The sequence below is a fragment of the Cervus elaphus genome, chromosome 21 (assembly GCF_910594005.1).
Source record: "Cervus elaphus chromosome 21, mCerEla1.1, whole genome shotgun sequence".
NCBI classification, from domain to species: domain Eukaryota; kingdom Metazoa; phylum Chordata; class Mammalia; order Artiodactyla; family Cervidae; genus Cervus; species Cervus elaphus.
The window spans coordinates 6432845-6450212 of record NC_057835.1 but is presented as its reverse complement, the minus strand read 5'-3'; the positions used below and the strand labels follow the sequence as shown (position 1 = coordinate 6450212).

At 67.6% G+C, this 17368-nt stretch overlaps 1 protein-coding gene across 9 annotated transcripts in view; it reads left to right on the top strand.

Moving 5' to 3' along the window:
• The window catches only part of ADGRB1 (adhesion G protein-coupled receptor B1), a 75393-nt gene that overhangs the window by 53919 nt on the left and 4106 nt on the right, over nucleotides 1–17368 (top strand). For 4 of the 9 annotated variants that reach the window (XM_043880282.1, XM_043880281.1, XM_043880278.1 and 1 more), the window contains exons 19-27: nucleotides 328–431; nucleotides 1733–1835; nucleotides 2356–2506; nucleotides 2926–2995; nucleotides 4549–4615; nucleotides 6925–7010; nucleotides 11467–11638; nucleotides 14513–14608; nucleotides 16142–16196. In XM_043880282.1, coding sequence (XP_043736217.1) covers nucleotides 328–431; nucleotides 1733–1835; nucleotides 2356–2506; nucleotides 2926–2995; nucleotides 4549–4615; nucleotides 6925–7010; nucleotides 11467–11638; nucleotides 14513–14608; nucleotides 16142–16196 — 904 coding nt within the window. The remainder of the gene's footprint in view (nucleotides 1–327; nucleotides 432–1732; nucleotides 1836–2355; nucleotides 2507–2925; nucleotides 2996–4548; nucleotides 4616–6924; nucleotides 7011–11466; nucleotides 11639–14512; nucleotides 14609–16141; nucleotides 16197–17368) is intronic. The other 5 variants (XM_043880283.1, XM_043880284.1, XM_043880286.1 and 2 more) reach the window with 3 other exon arrangements.

Below are 17368 nucleotides of genomic sequence, written 5' to 3'. Positions count from 1 at the left end.
CAGCTGCCCGAGGCGGGTGTGGACCTGCTGCCTCGGTGAGCTTGCCTGTGATGGGGGTGGGGGTCCCTTCCCTGAAATGGGGGGGCGCTGTGGCCAGACTTGCCACACAATTATACCAGTGGGGGGCGCAGACAGAGACCCTGTCCTTGGCAGGAGATGAGACCCCCCCGGGGACCGCCCAGGGCTGGGGGCTGCTCGGGGTGCTGCGGGAGTGTGGCCGAGGACTGCTGGACGTGGGTGCTCCGGGGGGTGCGGGGCGGGCAGGCTCCCCGGCGTCCCCCGCAGGTCTGCCCGCCCCTCACTCTGTTGCGTCCCCCGGACCCACAGAACATGGAGAAGGTGGCAGCGCCGTCGGTGACGCTCATCGTGGGCTGCGGCGTGTCGTCCCTGACCCTGCTCATGCTCATCATCATCTACGTCTCCGTGTGGAGGTGACCGCGGGGGGTCCCCGGGAGGGGTGACTGCGGTCCCGCGGGGGGATGGGGGGACAGGCAGTCCCCGGGAGGGGTGACTGCAGCTGCCTTACTCGTCCTTCCATCGGTGGAGGTGGCATCCCCCGCGGGTAGGGGTGGAGCGGTGCGGACTGTCTCCAGGAAGGGATGACTGCACCCCGTGCCAGGGTGGTCCCCAGGAAGGGGTGGCTGGGGCCGCCTTGCCCCTTCTCCCATCAGGGCGGCTGTGGGCTGGGAGCCCAGAGCCGTCCTTCCCTCTCACCTTCCCAGTTAGGACCATCCATCACCTCCGTCGTCACCCCCCAGTCTCCCCTCCTGCAGTCCCCTGGATGCTGGTGGACAGTGGGGGGCGCAGAGGCAGCCAGGGGGCTGGGCCTTCCTGCTCCTTCCTAGCCCCGTGCCCACTGGCCACTCACAGAAGGCTCCCTGCTCCCTCCTGCCCTCTGAGGGGACCTGCCCAGCTGAGCACCCTGTCCCATGACTGCTGGGCCCCAAGACCCTGACTTCCTCGTCTGTGGCCTGTCATCACCTGGATGAGCCAGGCCGCGCCCTGAGCCTGGGTGCACGTGTCTGGTGGGAACCTCTGCCGGCCCCCTGCCCCAGGCCGCACGGCCTCTCCACCACGGACCCCCGTGCCCGGGTGCTGTCTGACCGGTGTTGGTCCCTTGGTCCCTGGGGTGTGGGGGGCGACCCCATCCCTCTCTCACCAACCCTGGGGTGGGGGTGTGTGTGCGCAGACTCCTTCCCAGTGGGCCCCGAGGGGCAGGGGTTGGGACTGCGGCTCACTGAGGGTCAAGCCAAGGTTGCCGCACCCGCTGGGTCCAGCCCCATCTCCAGTGTGTCGGCTCCAAGGGCAACATGACCGCAGCCGAGGCCCGTGAGGAGGGGTCGATGCAGCCACGGGGTGGGCGGGGAGGCCGTGCCTTCCTGCCGTGCCCACGTCCTGCCGAGGGCAGAGGCACCAGTGACCCTGAAATACCCCGCGCCCCTCCCAGCAGCCCCTTCTCGGACGTCCGCCCTGACCCGCCGTGGGCCTGCTTGGCGCCCCGGCGGACCCTCCCCTGCAGCCCCTGTGGTTTGCAAAGTACCTCCTTCCGCGTGCGGGGTGGTCAGGACCCCGTGGCCCCTGCCGAGTCGGTGATGTGAGGAGCGGTGCCGGTGCGGTGGAGGCCAGGGCCCAACAGGGAGGAGGCGGCCCGGCCTTCATGGCCGCGGCACCCGGCTCCTGTGGAGCTGAGACCCTGCTGGGCACCGAGCATGCCACCCGCCCTCGCCCGCAGGTACATCCGCTCGGAGCGCTCCGTCATCCTCATCAACTTCTGCTTGTCCATCATCTCCTCCAACGCACTCATCCTCATCGGGCAGACCCAGACCCGCAACAAGGTGAGCGGCCTCCGCTGTGCCCGGGGATGGCCGTCGGCGGTGATAGGGAGGCTCCGCAGCAGGGCCTGGGCCCTGGGGCACTTGAGGCGAGGGCAGAGCCCTTACTGTTCTGGCTACGGCAGCCCCGCGGCTCAGCCTGGAGGGGCTGTCCCCTGGCCAGGCGTGGGGACTGGGTGTCTGGAGTCTCCAGTGGGACTGGTGCTGTGAGATGACCCGCTCAAGCTCCAGCACACTGGCCCAGCATCGGTCCCAGGCCCCCCGAGCCTGTCTGTGCCTTGTGGTGTGGTCTCAGGGTCGCCAGCGGATGAGTGGGTGGGTGGCCTCTGAGGCGTCTGCGAGTGGATGGGGAAGCCGGGGAGTGGGGTCGGGCAAGCATGCCCCAGGGCCTCAGGGCACACAGCCCAACTCCGGCGGTGGGGTGGGTGAGCCCTGGGTGGCGTCCTGCCTGGGGCCTCGCCCAGGTCACGGCGTGGGCACGGGGCCAGGTGAGCAGCGCCTCCCCGCCTGCCTGCCCTCGTAGGTGGTGTGCACGCTGGTGGCCGCCTTCCTGCACTTTTTCTTCCTGTCGTCCTTCTGCTGGGTGCTGACCGAGGCCTGGCAGTCCTACATGGCCGTGACGGGCCGCCTGCGGAACCGCCTTGTCCGCAAGCGCTTCCTGTGCCTGGGCTGGGGTGAGCACTGCAGGGCGGTGGGGTGCCCCCCGCCCGGCCCCCTCCTAGTCCCCCCCCCCGCCCCCTCTGCCTCCGCCTCCAGGGAGTCACCTGGCTCTACCTGAGTGCCAGGTGAGGAATAATCTGGTGGTGTGAGTCTGTCCCAGCCGATGTCCGGGATATACTTACGATGGGAAACGTTTCCTTCCTGAAGTCCTGAGGTGGCTGGGCCTCCTGTCTCATGTGCTGACCTGGCCGCCCTCGCCCCCGTCTGCGGGCTCTCGTCCTTGTCCACCTCGTGTCCCCTCTCTCACGGGCTCAGTCTCACCCTCTGTTCAGGGGCTTCAGAGGTGCCTTGTCCCCTCCCTCCCCCACCTGCAGAGCTGGGCCTTAGACGGTGGGGGTCCCCCCGACACCTTTTCTTTCTGCTCCTCCCCTAGGGCTCCCTGCGCTGGTCGTGGCTATTTCCGTGGGATTTACCAAGGCCAGAGGGTACAGCACCATGAACTAGTGAGTTGGGGTGGGGTGGGACGTGGTGGAGGCCGCACGGCTCCCCCAGACCCTCCCGCCGCCCTGGAAGGTGAGGGCTGGCTGGGCACCCATCTCAGAGCCTGGCGAGAGCGGGGGCCCTGGGAGCTGGAGGCCAGGCCCAGGGTAGCCCCCTTCCCGCTGTCCACCAGCTCCTCCTGGTGGTGGGCAGCAGGCTCAAGAGAAACAGGCCCTGGGCGCTAGGAGCCCCCCTGTTCTCAGCTGCTTAGGCCCTCAGAGCTTCCCTTTTCCCGTCTGCGTGACAAAGGACCCAGGTCTTCAAGAGTCTGTATGACCCCTGGGGCTTCCCTGGGGTTCAGATGGTAAAGAATCTGCCGGCAATGCAGGAGACCTGGGTTCGATCCCTGGGTTGGGAAGATCCCCTGGAAAAGGACATGGCAACCCATTCCAGTATTCTTGGAGAATCCCATGGACAGGGGAGCCTGGCGGGCTACAGTCCATGGTTCGCAAAGAGTCGGACACGACTGAGCGACTCTGCACGGCACATGGCCCCTGGGGGGGTGCGGGATGGAGCACGGCGGGGCTGTCTCACAGATGAAGTCACTGAGGCCTTGAAGGCTCAGCCGGCCCAGATCCAGGGGCCTTGAATGCCAAACCAGGACGCCGTGTGGCTTCCTAGGGTGTGGGGCGAAGAACTGAGGCCTGGGAGGCCGTGGCTGTGGTTGTGGGGAAGAAGAGAGCGGTGACAGGAGGAGGGGCCACACAGGCCCGGCTCCCTGGGGAGCCCAGGGGCCTGGGACGTGACCAGGCCCTGGGGCAGGCATGCCCTGCACTTGACGGAGGACCCTGGCGGGGGTGGGGACTCTGAGTACCGGGAAGGACGTGTGGACACTGACCCCACAGCTGGGAGGAAGGAACACCAGTCTACCCAACTTGGGGACAGATCAGGTGGGAGTGGGACGTTGCAGTGGGGTTCTGAAGGATGAAGATGAGTGGGTTTGGCAGATAGCACGGAAGCTCAGGGCAGATGAAACAGAAAGCACAGGAAGAAGAGCAGCCCTCCCTGGGCTCAGGGCTCCTGGGCGCCCCCCTGGCGGGTGTCCAGGAGACTTGGGAAAGTAAGTGTGGTGGTGAGGAGGGCCCAGGCCCTCCCGTGGGCAGGAGGCCCGATGCTGAGACCCCGGGGCTTGTCTGGGGTGAGTGGGCAGGAGGAACTCCAGGCCAGGGACCCAGCCCAACATTTTAGCATGATGCCAAGAGAGGGTCGGCACGTGAGGTTGGGGAGGGTCTGCAGGGCGAGGTGGGGAGCCCAGGCCTGGGGGAGAGTCGGGGGAGGGGGACCGTCAGAGCTTCCGGCACCCCCTGCTCTGGACCGATTCCACCTGTGAACTTCACCTGTCAGCCGCCTGGGGGCTCCCTCGAGTTGCGAAGCCAAAGAATTCATCACGCGCAGTGTCCTCACTTCCTCCTGCCTCTTCTGGGCTCTGCACCTGCCCGCCTGGAAGCGGGTGGTGCCCAGCCTGTGCCTGGGTGGGGTCATGTCTGGCCACTAACCAGCCTGCCTCCCTCCCCAGCTGCTGGCTCTCCCTGGAGGGGGGACTGCTCTACGCCTTCGTGGGACCGGCCGCGGCCGTCGTGCTGGTACGGACCCCTGCCCCTCTGGCCCGGACTGAGCCCCTCGCCTACCCCCAGGCCAGGCCTCCAGTTGGGTCTGCTCCTCCATCAGGGTCACCCTGGTCAGCAGGGGCCGGTGGGGCCCTCAGCCCAGCCGGGCTCATTTCCGTGGGCGCAGCTGGCCTGGCGGCTGTGCAGCGGCCCTGTGCCTGTCGGGAGGCCTGTGCGGGTTTGAGTGAGTGACCATGAGGGAACAGACAGACGGCCAGGCCAGCAGAGATGGCGACCACGCCAGGGTTTTCTTTCTCTACTGGTCATTCACTGGAAGAAGGGAGCCCCTTCTTTTGCTGGACCCCGCACTGCCTGGCATTTCCTTTCTGCAGTTCCCTCCCATTTGGTGAGGATGGCAGTGCCCCGGGCACACAGGGTTACCTTCCCTAGGTCACGGGTGAGCAGGGAAAGGCTGGAGATCTGAGCCTGTCTCGCCCTCCTCTCCCGCCTGCCCCCAGGAAAGGGCATCGCTCTGCAGGGTCCTGCTCACCGGGCTGGGCCTCACTGCCTCGTTGTCAGACCTGAGCCGGGCTGGGGGCGCAGACTGGACGTGGCAGAGGAAAGTGAGGCCCAGGGCACCCAGGGGAGGCTGGGCCTGCAAGGGACGGGAGATGGGGGAGCCAGCGGGCAGGCGGAGTTGGTAGGCAGGATCCGTGGGCAGCCCCCAGGCCCCTGCCCCCAGCCCCAACCAGCCTGCTCCTTTAGTCTGGAAGACTGGCAGGGAGCGGGGCTGCGTGCTCTGCATTTCAATGCTGCTGGTCAGTGGGCTGGGCCTCCTAAGGGCCCAGGGAGGGGCGATGTCAGAGGCAGGAGTCCCCCGCGTCCCTTCCCACAGTGCGAGGAGGGCAGGCCTGGACCTGACCCGGTGTGCACTGCTGCCCGGAGCCCCTCCTGTAATGCTGGCTGGTTGTTCGGTTGTGCACACACGTCTGACTCTTTGTGACCCCCTATGGACTGCAGCACGCCAGGCTTCCCTGTCCTTCACCATCTCGCAGAGTGTGCTCAAACTCACGTCCATTGATTGGTGATGCCACCCAACCATTTCATCCTTGGTTGTCCCCTTTTTCTCCTGCCTTCAACCTTTCCCAGCCTGAGGGTCTTTTCCACATGTAACACGGGCACGCGCAAGTAAAAGAGGACACAGCCTGCTGCAGGCAGGGTGGCGGCCACCGGTGTCCCCTCCCCTGCCCCAGCCGTGGCAGAAAACGAGGTCACCCGGGAAAGCCACTCTCACCCAGAGGATGGGAGGCAGGGACGGGCCTGCCGCTGTGTGTGCAGCCATGAGTGCTTGGAGTTGAGGGGGCCCCAGGGAGTCGGCCTTCCCAGACCTCTGGGCCCAGGGTCACGGGTCCAGGGACCCCCAGAGCCCCAGAGTCTCTGAGACACAGGAACCTGGCCAGGGGTCAAGCAGCCTCTGCAGAGTGGAAGCCTGAGGGCAGGGCATTCCGGTGAGAGGGAAGACCAGGGCCTGGTGGCTGGTGGGGACGCTGGGGACAGCCTGTCTCTGTCGCAGGCGGCCGAGTGAGCAGTAGCATGAGACTCGCCTCGGCTCCCAGAAGCACTTCCCGGGGCAGGTGCCCAGTGGTCACAGGTTTGAGGGAGACTTGTGGGGCGGTGGCCCTGAGTTAAGGTCTCTGAAGGGCTGCCTGGTTTGGAGAGCAGCGTGGCCCCAGGCAGAGCCAGGATGGGGTGTCCCGGGACGGCATCAGGTCAGGCTCTGGGTGAGCTCGTTTGTGGGATGCACACAAGTTGCTGGGACACTAAGGACGGGGGCGCAGGGTGAGCCTGGGCACGACTCAGCTGGACTGGTGGTCACTTGCGGGCCCTTCTGCGGTCTGCACAGGACAAGTGCCCTGCGGGGCTTTTTGGCCAGCCTGCTCACGTGCTTGACCGCTCCGGGCAGTGGCCGATTTGCCCCAACCCCAGCCTGACCTGTGGACTCCATCCCAGATGGAATCCTGGCTTCACAAACTGCTGTTGATCCCAGGAGAGGTGGCACTGGGCCTGGGGACCCATCACATGGGAGGTTTGGGGGTCTGGTGGGACCGTGTGGTGTGGAGAACCCCTGCTAGGGACTGGGGCTCCGGGAGGGGATGACAGGGCAAGGGGACCAGAGTTTGGGTGAGCTGGCAGCACCCCCCTCCCCGGGGCCTTTGCATCCTCCCTGGAACTCCTTTCTTCACCCGCAGGGGGCTGTGCGAAGCCCCGTGCTGCCCTGGGGTTGGGGGGCCGGCCCCAGTGCCCCTACGGGCACCCCCCCATACCCGCTTCCCCCCATCCTGCAGGTGAACATGGTCATTGGGATCCTGGTGTTCAACAAGCTCGTGTCCAAGGACGGCATCACAGACAAGAAGCTGAAGGAGCGGGCAGGGTAGGACCGGGCAGCCGCACCGCGCCCCACTTGAGTCGGGATGACCCAAAGCCCCTGCCCTCACCAAGCAGGTCGGGAGACAGAGGCACGGAGCCGCTGACAGAGCAGGGGCTTCACAAGTTCTCAGAGGCCGTGAAACCGACTGCTTCCTGAGACCCCGGGCCCGCAGGGTGGAGGGCGGCCCGCCTGGCCTCTCCCCGCCCCTCCGTGGTCCGCTGGCCCTGAACCGGCATGCGCCCCGTCTTTGCGGTGCCAGGCGGGATGCTCCTCCTGCCTGGGGAGCCAGCCCCGCGGCACTCGGGTGGGCGGTGCCCAGGGGCTGCAGTGCCCAGCCTGGGGAGGCGCGTGGAGGGGGGCGATGCTCCTCCAGCTGCGGGGGCAGGAGCCCCCGGGATCACAGACGGGCTGGTCCCGCTCCAGCTCCGAGCCCGCCTCGGCTCACCTCTGCCCTGCGCGGGTCTGTCGGGGATCCACGCTCTCCCCACCCCGTGTGCCAGTCCTGCCCGGTCTCCGTCTGTCTCTCTCCCTTGCCTCGTCCTGCTCTTGCTTTCCCCGTGAACAGAGCTTCAGGAGCCCTTCTCCGTGGGCCCCTGGCGGGCTCCGTGCTAGTTAGAAGCCTGCTCTGGGGCAGGCGTGTGACCCTGGAGGGCCCGCGGGGGCTGGGAGCCGGCCGGCCTGGCTGTGGGCTTGGGCCTGCACGGCCTGGGCATCTGCTGAGTCTGCGAAGCGGGGGTTGGCAGGCTTGTCCCAGAGCACAGCGTCAGCCACGCGTGCTCCGGGAACGGCGGGTCAGGGCGGCAGCGAGGCTGGGCCCGTCCACCCCATGGCGCTGTCTTGTCTCCTGCAGGGACTTGTGCGGCGGGGTCTGCGGTCCTGCTCCCGTCTCACAGGCAGACCGAGGCTGACGTTGAGGGTGGGGGCAGGGGCGGGTGGAGCAGGGCTGCGGTCGGGTCAGGCCGCCCGCCGCGTTGGGCCTTCCCTGGGTGCAGCAGTGGTGGGGCTCGAAAGGCCCTGGACTCGCGTATGGGCCTGACCCCAGCACCCCGCACGCTCAGTGCTGGCAGGGGGGCCGCTGCCCAGGTCGCTCGCAGGTGCCCCCCGGGACCATTGGGTGAATCCCTCCCTCTCTGGCTGGGGCAGTGCCTGGTCCTGTCGGATGTGGGGGACCCGAGGGCGGGGACTGTGGCTTCGTCCAGGTGTCCCACTTCTTGGTTTGAATGTGGGCGGCTCACGTCATGCTGTGCTGAACGTGGGTGCACACTGGCCCAGGCCGGCCCGGCCCTGCCCTGCGGTCAGCCGCACCCAGCCTCAGAGCCCACACTCGGCTCTCCCGGCTGCCCAGCAGGTCCAGGGCCCCGGGTGCAAAGAGACCTGGGAACCCCTGGCCCCCCATCCTCACCCCTGCCCTGGAGCCTCGCCCCCGGACCCCATCCCCACCTAAGGAGGCTCGAGCTGGACACCTTCTGGTTAGTTTTGGGGCTACACCCCTCCTGCTCTCCCTGCCTGTTTCTGCGAGAACAGTTTTGCTCTCATTTCCGTCTGTTTCACTTGCAGTCAGCTGCCCCAGGCCCCCCTCGGGCGCCCCCCAAATGTGCCGAGTGTGCAGTCCTCTCTGAGGCCGACGCCACCTCCGAAGCCACCAGTCACGCCATGTCAGGCCACCCCTCGCCCGCCGGCGGGCTCTGCGCCCCGCGGCCCCATCTCGTTCGTTTTACGCCTCCTCTGTCCTTCGTGTCGTCTCTGCTGTCCCCTCCAGGCCTCGGCAACCCCCCCGCCCCGGGTCTCCTCACACTGCGGTCCCTGCCCGGCCCGTCTCCTCCCTTCCGTCCTCCAGGGCCTCACGGAACCAGCCGGGCCCGAGGGCCGGGAACCGGGCCAGGCCTCTGGCTGTGAGAACACGGTCCACTGGCAGCCGTTGTCAGGGTGTGGTCATGCTGGGGTCCCCGTGCTCCGTGCGAGCGTGGCGGAGTGTGGGAGGAGTCGTGTGTCGGTCGGGAGTCGCAGTGTGAGAGGCCGCTGCACCTGTAGAAACCAGGTGTGTTGGGGCAGCCAGCCTGTTCGCTGACCCCGGCCGCCTCCAGGGGCCGCAAGCAGGGCAGGGGCAGTGCAGCCTGGGGGTTCAGATGACCCAGGAGCGTCTGACTGTCTGGTCCCCAGAGACAGGGGTCCCTGGGACCCTCCTGGGGGAGGGCCCACCTGGCCTCAGGATGCTCGGGGTGGAGACGCAGCATCCTCTGGAGGGGGACAGGCTGCTCCTCCGTGCTGGGGTCCACAGCCCGGACACCGGGGCTCTGCTGGACCCCTCCATTGTTCCGCAGGCAGGCGGGCCTGTGGGGTGGCAGACAGCCTCAGCTGTGACTCGGGCTGTGCTGAGAGCCTGTCCCTGGACCCCTGGCGGACGCGCTGGGCCGGTCGCACGGGAGGTCAGCGGCAGTGGGCCTGCCTCGCCCCATTCACGCCCAGACCCCTCCCCAGGGCATCTGACTTTCCCGCGGGGGAGCTGTGGACCTGCCCCTCCCCCGCCCAGCAGTCACGCCTGGACTTGCACGATCCCCCCCTTGCTGCGAGGTGGAAACGCTTCAGAAGCTGCAGGGGATGGGCTGCAGGCGTCTGAGTAATTTACGGGTCCCCAGGCCCCGGCCATCTGCCAGCCGGCTGCAGCACCTGGCTGTCAATGCCAGGCCTCCACCCGGGGGACGATGACTCACAGCAGGATGAGGCGTTTTGGTGGGGGAGGCCCGGCCTCTCTTGCTCGGAACAAGAGGGGATGTCTGGGCCCCGGGGGTCTGGCCCAAGAGGGCCTGCCGTGGAAGAGAGGAGGCAGACCGCAGGGCCCTGCCCACCCTGTGGGGGAGACAGGCCCAGGCCAGGACGGGGCTCCCGTCGTGGGCTCTGAGGCGCTGGGCCAGGTATGGGCACGGCAGACAGGCGTGGAGGGCACACAGCCTGCGGTGCAGGTCCCCAGCCCGGGGGTTCCGCCTGGCCCCCTTGTTCTCAGCGCCTGCCGTCTGGGGGGCCTGTGAGGCGGCGAGAGAGGCCAGGGTCTAGCTCTGGAGGCCCGCTGTGCCCAGGGAATGTGCCCCAGGGTGGGGGGCCGTCCCTGGGGTGGGGACCCGGGCCCTGGAGATGGCCGGGCAGGGTGGGGGAGGACGTGGAGGCCCAGGGAGGCAGGTGTGGCCACTGTGCCCTGTCCGGGCCGATGAGGGCCGTTGTCCCACAGGGCTGGGCCCCTCGCCGGTGGTCCATTGCAGGGGCGGCACGGCTTTGGTGGCGGATCTCACCGTGCTGTCTGGAGGCCCTGCCAGCTCGGGGCTTGGGGACCTAAGCAGACCCCAGCCTTTCTCCCACCAGCTCCCCCCGGTGCCCGCCCCGTGGTCCTGCCCCACCTGCTCCTGGCTCCCCTTCTGACCAGGAGCCCCGTGAGGGAGGAGGGCCCGTGAGGCCCTGCTGCCCCCGCCCCTGGGGAAAGAGTCCCGCCAGAGCCCCTGCGGGCAGTCACTGGCCCAGGGGCAGAGCCTACCCTAGCTGCGGTCCTCAGGCCCAGCGGCCCTGAGAGTGGGAATAGTGGTGGGGACAGGGCTTAAGGCAGGTTTCCTAACACTGCACCCCAGGATCCCGCTGGTGCGCCTTCTGTCCCCACACAGCCTGTTGACAGTGTCCCCACTGTAGGGACAAGGAAACAGCCCAGAGTGACCTCCCGTGTAGCCCATGGTGGTGCAGAGGGTGATGCCTGCCTCGGAGGTGCTCCTGGAGGACTTCCTGGAGGAAGGGGTGAAGGCTTCGGAGCAGGGCAGCTGCTCCCCTGGGGAGGGCAGAGCAGGGCCCGCCAAGAGGGGAACGCGCCTGTCGTCTCTGTTCTGTCTATCTGTACTGTCCCTGCCCCATCCGGCCCTGTCTGTCTGTTGTCTGTCTTCTCTCCTCACAGTTCCGCTCCTTCCTTCTCTCTGAGGAGTCCTCTGGTCCCCCGCCCCCAACCCCGCTGACCCCAACCCTGTCTCTCTGTTCAGCGCTCAGAGGCCTGGCCAGATGCCTCCCCTGTGGCGTCCTCCTGCAGTCCTGGCCCTGGGCCTCTGGCTGGGGCTGGGGGCCCTGGGAGGAGACCCTTCCTACCCCAGCTCACCCCTCCCTGCAGCGTGCGTGTCTCCCTCCTGGGGCCTCCGGGACGGTCAGGCACCTGCATCTTCCAGGGACCCCTCGCCCCAGCCCTCACTGCACCCAGCCGCCTGGGACCCCGTCCCAAGTCCCCAGCTGCCCGGCGAGCCTCCAGCTGGGGGTATTGCTGGCAAAGTCCACTCCCCAGGAGAGGAGGCAGCCGGGCTGGGTGTGGGGAGGTCTTCCCGGTGGGGGGAGAGGGCGCAGCCGGGGCGCCAGCCAGGGAAGGGAGGTGGCCTGGCCCGCCCCAGGGCAGGCGCGTTGGCAGGCTCCGGGGCGGCCCTGACGCCCGCCGCGTCCGCAGGGCCTCGCTGTGGAGCTCCTGCGTGGTGCTGCCGCTGCTGGCGCTGACCTGGATGTCCGCCGTGCTCGCCGTCACCGACCGCAGGTCCGCCCTCTTCCAGATCCTCTTCGCCGTCTTCGACTCGCTGGAGGGCTTCGTCATTGTGATGGTGCACTGCATCCTGCGGAGAGAGGTGGGCAGGCGGGGGTGCCCACCCTCCCCGGGCCTCGCGGCGGGGCCAGGGCCCGCACTGCCCTCCGTGCTGGGGATGAGTGGTCAGCCTCCCCAAGGCAGTGGGGAACCGCCTCCCCACAGCCGGAAGGTTCTGGAAGGAGGCGGGAAGTTGGGGAGGGGCAGCCTCCTGGGCCCTGACTCTTCCGAGAGGCTGAACTCGGGTCCAGCGCTCAACCGGGATTCAGTCAACATGACAGCTTCCGCAGGAGGCGCCCTGGCTCCCTGTGCTGGCTCCGGCCGAGGCGGGGCTTGCGCCCCGGCTGGTGGGGCCCAGAGGTGGGAGTGGCTCCCGGGGCAGCTGGGGCTCCCATGTGGCATTTTCTGGGCTCCTCCGGAAGGTCTAGGAGAAGGTTTTTACCGAGCTCTGGCCAGACCGTCTCCTGGCTGGTGGCACCGACGGAGGGGACGTGCCCCTATCCTGGGGGGCGGGAGTGTGACACACCAGCATCGGACGTCGCTGGACAAGAGCCCACCCCAGGGTCTCGCAGAGGCAGTGAGCGCGCGGGGCAGCCCAGGAGGCCAGGCCGGAGCGCCCCTCGGTGCCGGGACGTCCTGAGACCCCGGGGGCGATCCATCTTCTGCCTGCCGAGCCAGCGCGGCCCACCCAGCCTCGCTGCCTGGAGCTTCTTGTCTGGGCGAGGACGCCAGGTCCTGGCCTGGGGGCCTGCAGAGCTGAAGATGGGGCCGCCCTGGCGGGGACAGCCAAGCCGGCTCCCCACCCTGCTCACACCTGGGGGAGATGCGGACGCCCCTCTCCAGGGGCTCCTTCTGTACGAGAGACAGCAGGGCAAAGCCCCGACGCCTCTGCCGTGGGAGTGGTGCCCCCACCACCTACAGACGTCCAGTCGGTCCCACCTGTCCGCTCTCTAGCCCTGAGGCCCCAGGGAGAGCCTCCCCCGGGACAGGCGGGGCCCACCTGCGCTGGAGCCAGAGACGGCCCAGGAGGAGGTGACCTTATGGACCCACGTTGACGCCCTGCAGAGAGAACCTCGCTCCCCCAGCCCAGCACCCGCTTGGGCCTGGCCCCCCGCACGCTCGCATTAGGGAGCCTCTGGACAGCCCCCAGAGTAGCTCGTGCCCACTCACCTTGGATGGACTGAGGCTGCAGTGGCCCGGGCTCTCTGGCCCTCAGCCGCCTTGCCGTCTGCAAAGCAAGACGGGCAGCAACGACAGAGTGACGTCCTGAGTCAGGAAGAGAGCCTGTGAGCCTCAGAGATGTTGAGTAGAGACGGAAGCACTCGAAAGATGGAGGAACAGAGGCTGTGTCCCCGAGGGGGCGGGGGCAGAAGTCAGACAAGGATTCAGGTGACGGTGTCCCATGGAGGGCGGACCCCGCCGAGGGCGGGCTCATGGGGGCTGTCATGGCCTCGGCTGTCTGGAGCTCTGGGCTGCCCCTTGGGACACTAGGCGGTGGGTTTGGAAGCCCCCATGCGCGCCTGCAGAGCTGGGCCAGAGGACCCATGGGCTGGCCTCCCCCACCCTCGGTGAGCTCCGGGGGCCCATGGAGGGGGGCCCGGCCGCCTGTGCCCACTCAGCTGTGCTGGGGAGGACGGGCCAGGAGGGGCACTCAGATGCCGGCCCCGTGGGCACAGGACGTCCCGTCAGGGGCACAAGCAGGGTCCTCGCCAGCACCCCTGGAGTCTGGGTCGCGGAGTGAGGACACAAGATATGGGGAGCCGGTGGCCGTCCGTGCCAGGAGACAGCATGTCCTCCGTACCCCCGTGTCCGCCGTCTTCTGGGCCAGGCCTGCCCCGCTGGGCATGCAGCAGGGCTGAGCAGGTGTTTGCTGGCCAGGCGGCGAGTGTGAGACTGGGAGTGTGGCTCCCTGAGGCCAGCAAGACCCTGACCGGCCGGGTGGCAGTGTGCATTGGGCTTGCCCAGTCCTCACAGTAGCACAGGCTCAGTGGCCAGGGTCAGTGGGCACGGGTTCTTGGGTGTGTGCTGGGTCGGTGTCTGGGAGCCCTCCTCCCAGCTCTCCCCACCGTAACTCAGGACACCTCCTCGGGCAGCCTTCCGCATGTAGCCCACCCCACTCTCTGTGCTTTAGCCTCCTGCACCTTCGTTTATTCCCTGCGCACCCCCCTTGTGGCCTCTGAAGTGTCAGCGCCCTGAGCACGGGCGCTCTGCTCACTGCCGTCCCCGCGCCTGGTGCAGCAGGCGGAGGTGGTGGCCGGGGCCCCCACTCGCGCAGACCAGCATCGTCCGTGGCTAACTGGGTCTCCTCCTCCTCCTCTGGCTGCTTCCTCCTCCCCGGCTCCCTGCCGCCTGCTCCCCGGCCCCTCACTAGCAGCCACCCTCTCTCGCCTGTCTGAAGAGCCCGAGGCCGTGATGGCTCATCCCTTCCAAGGAGCGTGCTGTTCTTGGTGATAAGGGAGTGAGAGCCTGACCCCAGCTAGCCCCAGACATTCAGGGACGTGCCAGGCACAGTGACTCAGGACACATCTGGATACCAGCTGACTCAGGCCGGCAGTGGTGGGCTTTTACCCACAGATTCCAGGCAGGAGGGCTTGCAGCATGTTCTCAGGGACCCAGAGCTCCACGTTTTCTGAGTTTTCACCCCAAGACGGGGATAGAGGAGATCTCAGCGGTCAGAGCAGAGGACGGGCCCTGGCCGGCTGCTGTTGAAGCTGCCCTGCGCGCCGTGCCCTGCCCTGGCCCACAGACGAGCGGGTGCCCCTGTGAGCGCCCCCACCCACCCCCGCCGTGGCCCGTGGGCCCCCGTGGCCTGCGACAGGCCCGCCCCTCACCAGGATCCTGCCTGCTGGACTCAAGCTCGCCTTCCCGGCGTTGGGGGCGTAACTGGCCGTTGACTGCCTCTGCTCTCCATCCGCAGGTCCAGGACGCTGTGAAGTGCCGCGTGGTAGATCGCCAGGAGGAGGGCAACGGGGACTCGGGGGGCTCCTTCCAGAATGGCCACGCCCAGCTCATGGTAGGGCTCGGGGCCGGGACACAGGCAGCCCCTGCTCGGCCCCCCGCCGGCACCTGCGCTAGGCCCCAGCTGCCCGTTAGGAGGACCTCCGAGCCCAGTTTGAGGCTGGGGTCTCACGGAGGTGAAAGCCCCAGTCTGGGGGCATGGACCGGGTCAAGGGATGAGGGAGATGGGCGGGGCTGGTGTCCGCCCCAGGCTCATCCTCTGGTGCCAGCCATGCCCTTTGTCCAAACACCATGCTCTGGATGTCCGGCCATCCGCCGGACTGCTGCAGCCGTCCGCAGAGCTTCCACGCCTCCCGTTGCCCGCCCACTCACCCCCTCCCCCGCCCTGAGCTTGTACACAGTCACATCCCCTAAGGACCTGACTCTGGTCCTCTTGTGTTACACACACTGTCCAGTCTCAGGCACCGCACACCCCTGCCTACTCCTGCTGCCCACTTTGCAGGTGTCACCTCCTCCAGGGAGCCTTCCCTGAGCCCCACCAAGCCGCCTGCTCAGACCCTAGTAGCGTCCTGGGTGAATTCTCCATGATGTCATTTGGTGCCTGCTGTCCGCTGGGTGCCCCCGGCAGGTGGGAAGTGCTCGTTCAGTCTTCGGGGTGCTGGCCACCTCGCAGGCAGGGCCTCGGCAGAAGCTCAGGGCCGGGCTCAGAGAGGCGTTTGCAAGGGTGACGCACGGGCCCAGGGTGGGCGGAAGCCAGGTCGCGGATCCCCTGACACTTCTCCTGGCCTCTGACCTCTGGGCAAAGACTTTGTGATCTTTCTGACAACCTGGCCTCCACATTTGCCAGGAAGGAACTTCTAGGCTTGACTAAGGGCCCTGCCATCCCCCGGGGTCCCCAAGGCCTAGGAGAAGGCCACTGCCAGCTTGGGAGGCCCGAGCCAGGTTCCCCAACCAGAGGGCTCCCTGGGGGCGGGGCAGGGACCACCCACTTCGCCTTTCCCACCTCCTAGCCTGGGGGGGAACGGTGCGGGGGCAGTGCTGCTGCAGGGGCAGCAAGCCCCACCCTGGCATGAACCCCTGCGTCCCGACCCCACTGTGCCTGTCCTGGGTCGGCTGGCCTCCACTTTCTCGTCCCTAGGGCTGTGGTGGGGGCCATAGGGGTGATGCCCACCCCTCCCGACACACGAGTGGTGGGCAGCAGGGGCTCCGGTGTGGGGCCCTCCGTGTATCCAATCCCACTGGACGGACTGGAGGCCAAGGGTGTGAGCGAGCTGTTCCTAATCACAGACGCCCGGGAAGGGAGAGTGCTCACGTGTGCGGGTGCGTGCACACACACAGACGCACGGGCATGCAGCCGCACACACGTGGGTCCTCAGGGGCACACAGGTTCACTCTGTGTCAGCGCATCAGCCCACGGGCACCCTGGAGCCTGTGGACACCCTTGGCCCTCCAGAGCTTGCACATACACTCTAGAGGTGTGGCTGCAGCTCCGGGGCAGCCCTCCTTCCCAGCCTGCTGGCAGCGTGGCGCCGGGGCAGCAGCCCAGCCCTGCCTGCCCACCCTCACTCTGCCCATCTCTGTCTTGTAGACCGACTTTGAGAAGGACGTGGATCTGGCCTGTAGATCAGGTGAGCGCCTGACAGGTGAGAGCGACAGGTGGCCCCGGCCTGGGCCCTGTTTCTTCTTTTCTCCGTGCGTCTGTCCACTGTCTGTCCTCATCTCACACCCACAACCACCTCCAGGCCCCCATCCCCCAGCCACGCCCCCAAGTCTGCCCGCAGGGTCAGAGAGCTGTCCTGGGGCTCAGGTCCGGCAGGGGAGGGGCATCCGTGCCCAGGGATCCCTCAGGACTGGAGAGCACCGTCTGGGGCTCCCCCGCCACCAGCCTGGCCCACTCCTCGCCCTCAGCGTGCCCCCATCCTCAGCCCTCCGTCCCGCCTGTGAGCCCCAGGGTGGCCCACCCCCCTACCCCCTCACAGGCCTGCCTTCTGTGTTGCCTTCATTCCCTCACTGTTAGTCCATCCATGGAGGCGGGGCTGGTCGAGCTTCCAGGTTGGGGGGGCGTCAGTGGGAGCAGTGAGCCTTAGGCAGGTGATGAGCTTGCAGGAAGCAAGTGCAAAAACAGAAATCACTTGCCCAATGAAAGGAAGCTGTCCAGGTGTTGTCGTATTGTGAGCCCGGTGTCGGGGCCACCCAGGACCAGCTGGTTCTGTTCCCTCTGATCTATCAGACGTCTGGGAGCATCTTTTCTAGAGATGGCTGTGGGGAGGGGCTGGACCAGCCCTGGGCGGGCAGTGTCAGGTGCTGCCAGAAGGACATCGGGAAGGCTTCCTGGAGGAGGTGACCTCTGGCTTGGTTCCTGCTCCATTTTCGTCTCATGCGCCAACCTCCCTGAGAGGTGACCCCAAGGCTTGGGGGCGTTTGGGGTCTTGGGCCTGGTCCTGCGTGGAGCTGGCCTCTGTGAGTGTCCAGTTTGTTTGTCATTAGTAACCTGGCCCAGCCTGGCCTGTCTCCTCGAGAGGAGCCAGTGGCCAGGGTACAGGGGCCCGCCCGGGCCGGCACAGGGCAGATGGGTGCCCCAGCGAGTGCCCGGGAGGCCTGCAGGGAATCTGCGTGGGGGGGCCCATGGGGCTAGACCCAGGCTCCAGGTGGACAGCGGAGGGTAGGGACACGCATGGGAGGGGCAGCGAGGGAGCCTTTCCCGACCATGAACCTGAGACAAGGGGCGGGGAGTGGGTTTGGCAGGGAAGTTGGTAGGTTGGTTGGAGGACCAGGGGCAGAGCAGCACTGCAGACTGGGTGTTAGTGTTCGCACT